This window comes from Leptosomus discolor, chromosome 9, assembly GCF_034619465.1.
Source record: "Leptosomus discolor isolate bLepDis1 chromosome 9, bLepDis1.hap2, whole genome shotgun sequence".
Lineage (NCBI taxonomy): Eukaryota > Metazoa > Chordata > Aves > Leptosomiformes > Leptosomidae > Leptosomus > Leptosomus discolor.
The window spans coordinates 41,459,598-41,474,426 of record NC_141399.1 but is presented as its reverse complement, the minus strand read 5'-3'; the positions used below and the strand labels follow the sequence as shown (position 1 = coordinate 41,474,426).

The following is a 14,829-nucleotide window of genomic DNA, read 5'->3' as shown; positions in this document are numbered from 1 at the left end:
AGTGCCATTCTTTTTCATTAGGTAGCTTTTTAAAATCAATAATGTTTTCTTTAAGGGAAAGCTTTGGCTGTTACTAATTTAAATCTCATTAACTTTTGCCTTTTCTTTCCTAAGGTTCAAGTGGAGCTACATTTTTCATTTAGATTTGAAGCTGCAGGCTACATGTAATTCCATTTAAAAACCCAGGGTAGGCAGGAATACTGTTGGGTTAACAGTAATTTAGAGAACCAAAAATTCAGAATATTTTGCATGCAGCCTACACTTGTCATTTAGAAGTAAATGGTCTTCCCAGCACAAAGTTTGGAGATGCATGGGCGTCTGAGAAATCCTTTCCTAATTAATGTAAAGTTCGCAAAACCAGGTTGAAAGTCACTCTTTCCTGCACCATATTCTTTTGATTTAGTACATGTATGTGCAGTGAAAGTTTGTGAATATTCTTGAGACTCAGGGTTGTAACCCCAGTCCCCTCTGTCCATGCTTGTGTTCGCATGTCTGTTGGTTTCGATCTGGTGGGACACTGCTGTCATTCCTCCCATCCTTCAAGTGTGTTATCTGAGCTCTCTAGAGTGCCAAGACTATTTTTGAATATATGCAAATAGAAGCAAAGGAGTGCAGGGTCCTTCGTGCCTGCTGAGTAGATTCATCTCTTCTAACAGGAGGCTACTACACAGAGCGGTAGTCCAGCAGCAACTGGGCTATTAGTGATGCTTTTTATTATCTCAAGTTTGGAGCTCATTAAGGAAGTTGTATTTGCTTATCTTTCTTACTTGAAGACACACTGATCGGTCCCAGGGAAGAGGAAAAAAAATCCAATTCTCATCATTTTGATGACATACTTTGGAATATTTAGTGTTACACAGTAGCAAAACATTGAACTGTAAAGGTTTATGCAGCCCTGGGCAGCCTGGAAATTGAAAACTTTGCACAGCTTTTCAAAGTAGTGGTTGGCTGGAAGGGCTCTGGCACCATGTTATTCACTGCACATTGAAATTAACACATTACAAGCAGTGGTTATTTTCAATTATGTAAAATCAGATGAGTCTTTAGAGAGATTAAAATGAGATTTGTAATGGCTTAGGAAAATTCTTAAAACTGACAACTTGACACAGCATGATTTCAGATTATGTGAAATCTGGCAGGAGGATATTTATATTTCTGTTTGCAAAGATTCTATTCAAAGTCATCATGATGGAAATATTTACAATGAAGACATAATAATGTAGTTAATATGCAAATCATCCTAATTGCATTTCTTACACTGTCAACCTCACAGTGGAATATCATTTATTTCACAAGTGACACATGAAAAAATATGATTGCATTTGTGATACTGGTATTTTTAACAGAAATGCAACAGTAAGTGTCTTCATCTTTGAAGAACTTCTCTTTATCAGCAATTCCCTTAACATGGTTTCTATGACGCCTGTGTCTCTTCATTTCTGATTCATACCCCTGGTTCTAAGACAGTCTTTCTCTGTTTTATTCTCCTTCCTCTTTCACAAAGAGGGTTTGCTGTAGGGATGTGCTCCCAGGAGTATCGGCACCCAGTGCTGTAGGGTGCAGAGGTTGTGTAGGGCACACTGAGCTCCGTGGGAGCTGAACGCCATCACACCTCTAAGGCTGGACCTTGTATCTTATGGAAACAGGACTGATTTGTTGCCATTATATTCTGCTTTAACCTTGATGATAGCCAGTTCCAAGTGGGCTTTTTTGGTGCCTAGGGAAAACATGTTATGCTGTCAGAGACCTCTCATTTCACTTCCCTGTCTGTAGCCCAGAATCCCTACCCTGAGGTCACATGCCTCCTGTGTGCTTTTTCCCCTCCGGCTGGGAACACTCTTTTTTCTCTTCCTTCAGATGTAGAGCTGGACAGATGACAGTTCTGTCATCTGAACTGAAAAATCTGTCATTGTGAACTGGAAAAATAATGAAGTCAAAATAATAATAAAATTGACTGGGTCGAATTAAATAGAACATTTTTAATTGTGAATGCATCCACTCACAACACTGTTTGTTGAAATCAATCCTCCTCTGCATCCCTCAGCTTCCCCACTGAACACTGTTTGCTGAATTCAGCTTGTATTTAGCAGGGGCAGTGAGGGAAAGAAGGGGGACCGGAGGGGGAGGAGAGCCCCAGCCCTGAGCTGGGAGCCAGGAGCGCACACCGAGCCTACCAAGAGGAGTGGGGACAGCTCTCCTGCCCCAAGCAGGGACAGGAGTCCCCAGGGAGGGCACTGAGCAGTTGGAGCCCCACAAACTCATGGAGGTAACTGCAGCCAGGCTTGGAAATGAGCACCCTCTTTGTGAAGAAGATGGTATCCAGCTTTGTATTTCTGTTCTATCCTTCCTAATCACTGTGAGTTTTTTCTGTTTAAGAATTTAAGTACTAATGTTCCATATTTTAAAACATGGTTTCCTAAGTGGAAAACGTACTGGTTTCTTTGGGGTGATCCCTACAGAAGCCAATCTAGGTATAGCTGCCTCAATGCTTTTTAAAATACTACTTAAGCACTTGTCCTGAAGCTGTTATGGCAGTCAGTTCCCAAGGCTGGGAAAGTAAATGGTAGCTGGGGGTTAGGTCAAGAAACTGTGAGTGAGCAAGAAGCATGACCGAAAATGAGCAGTCTCCACATTGCTTACTGAGTGTTGTGCAACCAGTCAGTATGAGTGGAGAGACATTAATTTAAAAAGTTGCTCCATATGGAATTTTTCTGGTTTATCAGTAGCTCATGTGGAGGTTTTTATGATGGTTTTTCAGTCATCTTTTAATGTTGAGCTGTGATGATTTAATAATGATGTGCTGATGGATGGTGGGGCTGCAGGATGGTGTCCCAACTGCAGGGTATGGTGACATCTGAAGGAAGACCTCAGGTGCCAAGGGCTCCCTGGCTCCCATACTGTACCCTGGATCCCAACTCCCATCTTTGCCAGCCTCAGCTCCAACATCTCTCCATCTTCCCGTCCCACTCTTGGGTTCTGCTTGGCGAAACACGCAGCAGCTGCATTTTGCAGAGTGAATTGGGGCCATTGAGGAAGACAGGAGGCCCATGAATAAAACAGACCTGTTTGTTTTGTGCCATTCTGAGCAAATGATGTATTAGTAATGAAGCATTTACAGTTAGTTGCTTTTGCTTACTAATAAATGAAACGTTCCTGCCACTGGTTTTGTTTCTGGCTCGTGAAGTTACAGGGAAGCGTGAGGAGAAGGCTGTAAACTGGGCTGGTTTGGGGTCTGTCTGCTTTATGATGTTTCTTATTTAAAGATAAATAGTTGCTGCTCTGTGTCAGCTTGAAGCAGTGCTGGTTTCTGTGGGGTTTCAGTTGGCCATTGGCCCTGGGCTGAGTCTCCTCAGTCAAGACTTAGGAAAATGACTGGAAAGCTGATGAAGTCCCTGGGACTGTGCCCGTCTGGGGAGCTGCAGCCCCGGTGATGATAAATGGCCCCTCTCCCCCACTGAGGGGCTGTCCCAGGACTAGGGCTGGGGCTGGGGAAGAGTGAGGCCCTGGGAACGGGAACCTGAGAGGGGACGGAGAGGAGTCGGGGTTCTGGTGACAGGGCCTGCTCAGGGCTGCTGCTCCCAACTGGTCTGGAAGTGGGTTGGGATTTGGGGGAGGGCTGGCAGATGAGGGATGGGGGGGCTGTGTCTGAGAAATTAAAGTGCATGTGGTCCCATAAACGCGGCCCTTGTTTTCCCTGGAGATACATTACTGGGGGGTGTGGAGCTGCCGGTGCATGCAGTGCTGCAGGGTGTTGCGATGTACATGGTGAAGGTGTACCTAAACAAATGTGCAACGCTGTGTTACGGAGCACAGCAGTGCGTTACCGCCTGCTGCTTTACCTACAGAGACACGGCTGTAACACAGGTTGCTCTTGAATGGTTCATTTTTCAATCAGCCTTCATTTTTGTTTTTTAAATGTAATTATAATAGCTTGCAATAAGGGTAACTCTCTTTGTTTGTTTTAAATAGAAACTAAAGTCTTAAGAACAACGTTTACTGTCTAAAAATATCTCATTTTGAAAGCACTTTGTAATTCGTCAGTTACAGACACATTTTAATCAAATAACTCTCTAACACTTCTATTAATGGTTGTCCTATAAAAGCAAATATTGTTTTGATTTGCGAGTGTTCGTTTTTCTGAAATGAAATTCAGTGTGTTCTGCAGTCAGGAGAGTTTCCTATTTAAATTCTGCTGCATACGTGCAGCTAATGAATTAAAATGAGAGGAGGAATTACAACCTAGGTTAGAGCGCGGGTCACAACCTTTTCAAACAGAGGTCCACCTGTCACACAAGTGGAAATGGTAATTGGCTCACTGCAGCTGGAATTATCTGTGCCAGATAGCAGGAGGAATGGCATCACAATTGTAAAATGGTATGTCTAGCTATCCAAAAGGAAAATGTGTAGAGACAAAGCAAACGACCAAAGTTGGTTATTTCTTGCAGGAAAATTCGGATGAACTTGACTTCTTCCTTTCAATTCTAGAGCATGTCCTAATTTAAAGTTGTGCATCTTTCCTTTTTTTTTTTTTTTTAACATTGCACTGTGTTCATCAAGTAGTTTGCAAATGTCCAAGGCCCAGAACATTAATTCTACCTAGTGTGTTTATGATGGGGAACTAGTTTTGTAAAGCATTTGGTAATCTTCTGATGGACTGTCTGCATCTTTGCAAGCTAGAAAATAAATGATTAATGAGTAGGGTAGAGAGAGCGTGCACCCAGATACAAGCATTCGTGCAAAAGGCTTCCTTTATGTGTCTGCAAATTGTGACCAGCAAGGGCTGTGTCAGAGGTGGGACCAGATCATTGGGGTCAGGTAGGTTGGAAAAGGCTTTTGGAGGCCTGGAGTCTGGGCTGCTGCTCAAAAGCCTGGCAGGCAAGGCAGGCACATTGGTCAGACGTGAGTAAAAGCCCATGTAAAAGGGGAATTTGAACTACCAGAAATGTCTCTGCTGAGGTGACCCAGTGAATAAGTGCTTAAACCTTGCACAGATACCATGTAGCTCATGTCCAGGAATACCTGAGTCCTGCTTTCCTCGTGTGGTTGGTTGTGGTACTATCTCTTGGCTCTTCTGATAGTCTCCTTGCTCTCTTCTTTTGTCGAACGGTCTTCTTCTGCCACAAATGAGATGTAGTAAGAGCCCTTACAGCAGACCTGTGTCACTCAAGGATTCCCCTCTGTAGACAGCAGAAGAAATTAATTTAGCCTGGTGTATTCAACAGGGAGTCTGTCTTCCTAACCTAATCCAAACTCAAGAGGACTGTACCCTCAAAGCAGATAATCCCAACTCAAACTGTCCACATACTTGAAAAACAGATGAAAAATAAAATAATCTTGTGCATGTACACCAGTCCCTCTGCCCCCCAGGGACCAGAAAGTTAATAGAGTTTCATTCTCTTTAATTTTAAATTCGTCTTATTCACATCTCTTTCCTACAATTCCCTGCTGGGAATAACGAGCAATGGATATAGAGTTTCCTAATTGTGCGATTGCTTGAGACTGCAACTACCTATCTGAGATCTAGTTTCCATTTACTTTACCTTCAGTGACTTTATTCAAAGGGACTAATGAAAAGAGACTCATCAATTATTGAAATGAATTCAGCTTTGTTCCCAAAGTTTGCATGGTGCTAAAGACTTGAAAACAGAACTGTGTGAAAGTCTCCGTGGGTTAATGTGGTTGGCTGGAGAATATTAAAACTGTCTCAGAGAGTGTCCTTAAAGAGCTCATGTATAGTCAACACCACTTAATTGCATATACCTTCAGATATAAAGCGTGTTTCAGGTGTGTTGCTCCTTATCTGAAACCTTCTTAGGATAAAATTTTCATTTATAAATGCAATGGAATATTTTCAGTCTTTTTTACTCATTACTTAAATCAGTTATTATTCTCCCTTTTCTTAGATACTGGTTCTTCTTGTTTTCTTTTTCTGCCTCGTTTATCTAAAGGTAGTTCTGTGCACCAAAGAAGTATCAGAGATGCTGGGAAATCTCTGTGCTTTTCCATTGTTCATTGAATTCCTCAGGAATCCAAAGAGCTAATAAGACCAGCAATATTTATTGCAGAAGATGTTAGAAAAAAAATATTTTTTCCCCTTTCTGGAGCTTAGAAAGTGGAAGTATTTTTATTTACTAGATTTTGTTGACATTATGTGAAAAAAAAAATTGTGGTTCAGATGCATTTCAGAGCTGGGTGAACAGCTAATTTACAGTCTTTATTGAGTTCATACCCGCGTTTGCACTGAGTTGTTGGATGCCCGAGTTGTTTGTTTATGGAACTTAAATTTCAGTATTTAACAGGGAAGTTTTGTAACTTGTTCAGTCCAAGAAGCAGATGTAATGTCACGTAACTGATCTGGCCAGTCCAATCTAGAGCAACAGACTTTTTGTTTGAAATAATGTTCTCTTGCTAGTGGGATAAACTAAAAAGGGAGATGGGCTAATTTAATGTCCTTATTTCATGGCTGACTTTGAAGAAATGTGGTTTCATTTATAGATCCACAAACAAGAAAAGAAGTGTAATCGTTTGCATAACTTGTTCACTGCAGATCACCCACTTGGCTTTACTTCTGTGGGAGCAAAGACGGAGGCTGGGCAGAGGCAGGAGCTTTGTAAATCAGCTTTCCCACAACTCTTCCAAATCTGCCTGCCCCAGTGCGCGAGGGGAACCACAGTGGAAAGGGCAGGGGCCAGGTGGTACAGGAGGGGCTGAGAAGGCGGGACAGGCTGGGGCACATTCCTTGAACCCGTGTCTGGGACTTCACAAAGTATATGAAAGCATAAAGCCATGAAATATGATTTCTTCATTGTTCACGTCCTGGCTCTACTGCTGTTGATTTTCAAGGTGCCTTTTGTGTTGTTTTCTAATGTGGTGACAGCCACACGGAATCAAGGCATTACGCTGAGTATTTAAAACCAAACCACTTTATAAGTTCCAATTCCTGTACTGTTTCCTTCAACACAGACTCTTTAAAAACCTGCCAGATATTGAAGTGATTAGGAGATCGAGCTCACCAAACACTCATTTTTAGGGTAAATATGCTGCATTTTAAACAGCTGCTTTAGAGCCCTCTTCTTCTCTTTCTCTGTGCTCAGCAGAGCAATCCGCTTGAAGCAAAGCGCACAGCTTTGAAGGGCACTTCAGTTCAGGTCCGTCTGTCTCCAGGAACATCTGACTTAGAAGAGGTGGCAAAGAATATGATGAGACCAGAGATTTCCTTTCCATCACAGAATGTGTTTGAGAGCTCCCTGTCTCCAGCAAAATCTAACCTGCCAGCTATGATTTGCACTTCTCTCCATCAGCAAGCATTCCTGAAAATCGCCGTGATAAGGTGCCACCTGCAAAGCCGGCTCTGACAAGTGCTACAGGATGAAATGTCCCTGTCCAGTAACTGCTACTGACACTACTTCAGCGTTTTTGTTTTTCAAGTATAGTTTCTAAGTCTTGAACTCATTAGATGCCATTGCTCCTGGAAGCTGGGAATTTGTTCAGGGTCCAAGCTGGCTTTTTCTCTCCCTAGAGAATTTTACAGATTGGTGATCTACCAGTATGTTCTTTCTTTTGCATTTTCAATGTAAGACTAAAATGCTTCTGGCTCCGTATGCATATGTAAGTCAGGACAGAGCAATCCGTTGTTATTTGGACCTCTGGCACTATATATATTTACAGTTTGTTTGACCTCAAAGGAAATTATGAGTGTTCGGCTGGAATATTTGACATTTGAGTTGGGTTGTTTAGCTGTGGCTCATAAGAAAAGATGCTCAAAAAAAAAGTGAAGCATATATAAGTCTTAAAATCCTTTTAGCCTGTCTTACAGAAATTTGAAACTTTGATCAAAATCTGGAAAAAAATCAGCTCATGTGTAAGGATAAGCAAATGCATTTTTCCTTATTTATGAGCCAGATTTGGAGAAATATTTCCATGTTGCGAAGTCTAATGAAGTTTTTTTTTCACTCATCATTATTTGATTTAGGAATTTTGGAATATATTTACTTTCACATGTCTGGAAAGTCCCAAACTCCTTCACCAGAGAGTTGGAATGGCCTAAATCTTGCTAGAAAACATTCACCTGAGTAGAGAAACTATAAAGTCTGTGAGTTATCCTCCTCTTAGATGCTGTGTTTCTACAGCACAATAGTCTCAGTTGATGATTGCTGCATCTAGATACTACTGTGATAGAAATGAATTATTTAGTTAAAGTTGCTAACAGAGTAGTAGGAGAAACATTGCAAAATTCACCCAGCTTGAATCATGATAAGTTTGTTTTTTTTCTCAGGATTGAAGGTGGTTTTCTAAGTGGTCTTCATTTCTAACAGATACATTTTTTTGATTTACTATATCCCTCAGGGGATGACTATTTGATTTTTTCCTAAAATGCAGTTTAAAATATGGGCATAGTCAGAATCAAAAACTAGTGTTCACTGCACTCAAAGAAGGGTGAAGCTGTAACTCACAGAAACGAAACATCACAGACACTTTACCTGAACTTCCTTCTCCTTTCCTCCCTGCTTGCTATTTGAGATTGGCTCACTTGCTGCTGGAGAAGGCCACCCTCCACTCCCTTCTGAAGTACCACCAGCATAGGCTTGTCCTTCTCCCCGGTAAAAATGGGTAACTGGCTCGCCATGTCGGAGATACCAGCTCAGATGTCTTTCAGTAGAGTGGATTTTTATTAAATGTTATGAGAGGGTCTTTCACCCATGCAGTTTGGTAGGTCAGCTAAGCTGAGGGAGCTCTGCAAGCAAAGATCTTACCTTGCTTTGGAGGTGATTCTTTGAAGAGCATGCAAAGTGGTCAGTAGACTTGTTTGAAATGTGACCAGCAAACGTATCTCTGAATATTGGAGTATTTAAAGAATCACAAATATGGGTCAGGGTGGTGGTTGCTGTCAGTTTTTAGGCATCTCAGCTCCCTGACTCAGCTCATGGTGAGAGGAGCAGGGAAGGGCTCTGGGAGGAGGTAGTGTGGCAGGACCACGTGCTGGACTCAGCTGACAGAGAGATCTGATGTGGCAGCGCTGGGCTGTGATGAGATGCTGGCAGGGGTCTGCAAGCACCGTAGCAGAATTAGCATAGCACAGCTAGAAAGCCAAGAGGTATGAAACCGATTAGGTATGGTGAGCCTGATCTAACACCCTGACCCTTTGTGAAGATCACATCCAGCCAAAGCCAGTAAAGGCATTACTGTCGTTGCTCCAATGTAGGGTGTGTTCCCTGTTCTCCAGAGCGAAGATCTGAAAATGCCAGGTTGACTGAAATTCATGGTCTGTAACTGATTTCTCCCCTTTAAGAGTCTAAATAATTTGCATCCCTTTTTGGACTTCCTTAATGGAGTGCATCTATTGTTGCTACGTGTCCGCAAACCCCAAGCATGATGGATATCAGCTCCTGGACTCTGCTGTTCTATGGCTAATATAGAAATAAAAATATAACTCCTGTATCAGAGGGATGTTCTGATTTTTTTTTTTTTTTTCTGACTCTGTATTTACAGTCACAAGCACTGCTTGCTTTGTGGAGCAATAAATTGAATACATTACCTCGTATATATTTTTTAATTATTTATTTGTAGATTATTTCAATTTAAAATAAGATTTTTAGGTAACAAGGTAGGCAAACGTGTTTAACAATGCCATGATATAAATTGCTGTAGGTGACAGATCCCTACAAAAATTATTACAGGCAGATTTGCAATGCAAAAAATTATTTATATGACAGCAAGCAGAAAGACAAATTACTCAGAGACTATGTACATGTTCTTCTATAATTGCTCATAAATTATTATGGTTCATGTTAAAATGCATCTAGACTCCCTAGACAACTAGATTTATTTAAAATAAGAATAATGGGAAATTACCAGGAAATGTTGGAGAAGGAAATGCAGTACACACTTTGGATGATTGCTAACATAAAAGTGCAATAACTTATTGTCAGCCAAGTTAATCTATAATCTGCTTAATAATTTTGTAACTTTTGTTTCCAATTCACTATCTCCTCGGGTTGCATTAGCCTGGATAGGTAACTGGGATGAGCCCAGTGGGGCCCAACTCTGATTAACTGATGCTGTGTTGCCCTGCCCGCAGGGGACACATCAGGACTCCTCTATATCCATGCAGGGCTCTCATGTACCTGAATGCTTTCATGTTCTACAAAATAGGATTGAATTTAGTCAGTTGGGTCAGAAGTTATAACGGAGTGGGGGCAGTGACAGATAGATGGGCAAACCTCTTTTCCTTAGGAAGCTGGGCTTAAAAATGGGACGTTTTCCATATTGTCTCAGTGCTCCAAATTTTAGAAAATATTTCAAATAATTGTCTCTGTTGAAAGCATCTAAAATACACCCACAAGAGAAAGGATTTAATTTGAATGGGCTTTCAGTCAGGCACTTATTAAGGATCAGCCGAATATTGGGTAGCAGAGGAAAGATGTCTATACATTTAATTACATAAAAGTGTCTCTCTCTAATGCCATTATTTTTCTGTTCTTACCACCCTGATTATATTACATGTTGAGAGCCAGCCCAACCAAAATGACAGCAAACTTTGTTCTGGATAATGGAGTGCTAAACTCCACCTAAGCAGCTCCAGTCATTTGTAATGACAGCTTGGAGAATACTCCAAACGGATCTAACAATGCTCACGCTCCAGTGACTGACAGCGCGGCAAGAGGAAAAATTCCAGCTTCCACGTGAGCGCGGGGAGCCTGACCTAGATTTTAGCCTTACAGCTTCGTAAGAGGAAATATTCTTGACTGTGTATTTAACAAGAAAAAAAGAGCAAGGGGAAAAAGTAGTCTCCTATTTGATTAGTCTTTCTTCAATAATTAAGATTTAGTCAAGGTGCTCTGTGAGACTTCTCCCCTCTGCAGATGTCATCAACCGTATAATGAATGGTTACTCCGTTCCCTGTGTGCTCTCCTCTCCGTAATTACCACCTCCTGGCATGCTGCAGGGAGCGAGCTGCTGCAGGGGACAGCCGGTGCAGGCAGGGGCAGGGGGCAGGCAGCCTGCCTGCCCCTTCCCCCTCGCTGTGTTGGGGTCAGCCTCGCCACTGGCTGCTGAAATCCTTCCATTTGGATACTGCTAATGGGAGAAAGGTCTCTAGTGTAAATCTCCTTTTCTTTCTTTTCTTCTTTTGAGATGCAGGTGCTGGGCTGGGGTCAGGTCACCGTGGCCGGTGTCTCCACTGGGGCACTAGCAATGGCCAGGGGTGCACGGGCCCCACGGTCTTGCTCTCCACTGGGGGCAGCTGGAGATGGGTTTTAGCTACTCTGATGTCTTGGCTGTAAATGAACATTCAAATGTCTTTCATCTGCTCCACTGTGCTTTATATACTCCAGCAGTTGTAATTTTGAAAATAAAATAGTGGAGGAGTGCACACTGGAAGGGAGAAGAAATTTTCGAGTGAAAGTGGAAGATGAGGCAGATTGCATGACACTGAAGGATGCTTAGTGTTTGTTTGAGCTGTGCTTTGACAAGTTGTTTGCTGTGGACGTGGGAGAAATGTTATTGAAAGCAGAGGCATTTTCAGCTGCCAAAGCTGGATTTCCATATTGGGTCAGTAACTAACTCCGTGACTCTTCCTAATGGTGAGTCTGCTCTGTGAAATGAAAACCTGGCACCTTTCTGCTTGACCTGTGAGCTTTCCATGTGTGTCTAAATGTCAATTATTCTTTACTGTGGTTTAACTTTGCTGAACCAGCACAGGTTCGAAAGCATTAGATGACATGACAGGATTAGATTGACAGAAGGTTGACAGAATTAATTAGATCAGCTGAATTAGTTTGGATCTAAATTCCAGTTCTGGACATGCCTGTTCATTTCAACTTACACCTGTACTCAGATTGCTGTGACTTTGGTAAAGCACAGGAGAAGGATTGCCTTTGAGAATACCTGTATGTCCTGGAGAACAGGGACAAGCCATCTGGAGGGCTCAACATTGGCTTTCGCATCCCTTGCTGAGACAAGGCGGCTGTAAACTCTGCACTGCTCTTTAATTGTAAGCTCACACCAGCCTAAACTCACACCCGGGCTTTAAAAATGCACAGATTTTTTGAGGAAGCTCTGTATGGAGTGCCTTGATAGGTGCTCGATGTAAAGGCCCTCAAACCCACCTGTATAAAATAATTCATGATGTCAGAACCAGGCTTTGAAGTAAAAATGGATTGGATGGGTTTGTAGGCCTGGGAGAGTTGGATTCATTCTTTTTCCAGCTCTGCTCTGGTTGCCTGTGTCTGTGTAACGCCATTGCAGAGAGAGGTGAATGCAGTGTTTCATGGGGTCCTGGCAAGAGACTCTTTGAGTTACAGTGTGTGGCTTTGGTCATGGTGAAGGATGTTATAAACCTGGAGGGGGTGCACTGGAAACAAATACTTCAGTACATGGTTTTCAAGTAACGATTATCAAACTCGTCCTGCTCTGTGTGGCATTAAGCTGTGAGGGGGAGAAAAGAGGGGGAAGTGATGCTGCAGCAGTGAAGACAAGGAAAGTCGGTAAGTTGGTACCGGCCTTTCATTTTGTGTTGTCAGCTGTTACAAGCCAGAAGCAATGAAGTTTAATTTAAATCAGCAGGATGTTTTCAGCGAAATGAGAGTAAAATGAAAATTGAGGTGAACTGAAACTGTGTGTACATAACTTCAGGTGAATGTTTTGGTTTTGGGGCTTTTTTTTTAATTGCAGTTGCTGCGTTTGCATCTGCCTGTGGGGTGGGTGGCAGGAGCAGGTAGCCTGGTCTGCACCACTTGGGGTGAAGGTATTGTATAATCTCCCTTCACCTGCCAATACCCTTGTGACAGTAGATACATTAAAAATATAGTTTTGAGTAATGGGTTTCCCTTCCCTCTTGAGGCTATGTTAGTTTTCTTTTACAGGTAACATTTGTTTTACAACAAGATGTTATGTGGAAGTTTATACATTAGAAATCTGTGGAAGTGGTCAGTGTCAACAGGCTTAAAGTACGGTTCAGTTGTGTGGGTCGTGTGGTCGCAGTACAATTAAAGCTGATTTACTGCAATGGGAGAATTAAACCCGTTTATCACTGTTAGTTTTGAAGGATTTAAGAAAAACCTGAAAAAAATGCCAAACATAACTTAAAGGCAGTAAAAGCCACTAAAAAAAGAGACTTGATCTGATATTCCACCACATGTAGAAATTTTGGCTCGCTACATTTGTTTAGGAAATAAAAAAAATCACTTGATGAGTGAATGCTCTTGAAGATGTGTGTGAAACGAAGAGTGTATGAGAATATCTAACACTTAGAGTTTGAGAATTGATACTGTAAATGCAGAAGAGGCAACTTGAACCTTACTTGGTTGAATCTGAGGTAACTACATCAAGGGTAAAGATGTTCCACTTACATATATCTGGGTATGATCAATAAATTCTAAAAACTACATATTTCATCAAGTCTATTAATTTTAGGTACTGCATTGCTTATTGATGATCTGCCTTTGCAGTCTTTTTCTTTGGTTATATTCTTGCTTGACTTTCAGGCTTACAATTTTTCCAGCAATAAAAAAGATTGAATTAAAAAGTCTCTGCTATATGAGGGGGGAGTTACATGTTGATATGTACATGTGTTCTAGGATTATATTGTAACTAAGATGATTTAAAGTCATGGGAGAAAAAAATTGTAAGGAGAAGTGATCTTTTATTACACTGGCTGACATGTTCATTTTTAAAGTGAACCATCACGAAAACTGTTTCGAAAGTTTGTGATGAACACAACATCAAAAGATCCCTTTTCATATTGGTACAAATCCTGTGTTAAGCTTGGTTACGTAGATAGGAAGTAGTTAAGGTGAAGACAGTTGGTTTATTTATTAAAGAATTAGTGTTTTGGGGATGAAAGTAATGGTATTCTAAAGAAGTGGAATTGAGCAGGCCCAATGTGCTCTATTTATTGCCTGCACACTTGCATTTACATGTAACTGAAAAAGGTGCATAAAACCCTTTAATTGCCAGTAGTTGCTTCAGTTTTTTCACATTGCTATGCAACAAAGGTTCTTTGCTTTTAATTGATTGCATTGCATTTCACAAGCTGCCTTTCACTATCCTGAAAAAAATATATCTGTATCTAATATTTCTTTATTATTGTTTTGCTTTCAGTTGATGGTTGCATTGACTGGTCAGTGGATCTCAAGACATACATGGCTTTGGCAGGTGAACCAGTCCGAGTGAAATGTGCCCTTTTCTACAGCTATATCAGAACTAATTATAGCATGGCCCAAAGCACAGGTCTTAGGCTTATGTGGTACAAAAACAAAGGAGATTTAGAAGAACCCATTATATTTTCTGAAGTTAGGATGAGCAAGGATGAAGATTCAATATGGTTTCACTCGGTTGAGTTGCAAGACAGTGGTTTCTACACCTGTGTTCTAAGGTGGGTATTGTGTTAAAGTCTAACTAAGAATGTAGAGATTGTCTTGGTTTAAAAAAAATATTTAAATTTAGCTCTCAGGATTGAGATATTCTTGCAGCTAATATATATTCATTATTTTTATTATCATAATTATGTCATATAATGCTTTGTCTCAAAATGAGTTTCTGTAGTAATTATAGTTACCTCTTCCAATAGCTATAATTAAACATGTGCTTTCAATTAATTACCTTTTTTTAAGTCCAACATTTGCAAATTCTACATTTGCCATAAACTTTCAGAACTGGATGATTCTTAAACCATGAAGTATTTTGGTTAAGTAATGCTCTTTTTCAAAGCCTCCGAGTTACTCAAGAGTTAGACACGGTTTGAATTATTCTGATGGGGTTAGGCCATGGGGAGTTACAGTTCTGTCTGGTTTTGAAGAAATGTTTATTTTAATATACGGTTATGATTTG

The 14,829-nt window shown here is 41.1% G+C and overlaps 1 protein-coding gene across 3 annotated transcripts in view; it reads left to right on the top strand.

Annotated features, from left to right (window-relative positions):
- The window catches only part of IL1RAPL2 (interleukin 1 receptor accessory protein like 2), a 387,077-nt gene that overhangs the window by 182,312 nt on the left and 189,936 nt on the right, over positions 1-14,829 (top strand). For all 3 annotated transcript variants that reach the window (XM_086470269.1, XM_086470270.1, XM_086470271.1), the window contains exon 2: positions 14,101-14,374. In XM_086470269.1, coding sequence (XP_086326395.1) covers positions 14,101-14,374 — 274 coding nt within the window. The remainder of the gene's footprint in view (positions 1-14,100; positions 14,375-14,829) is intronic.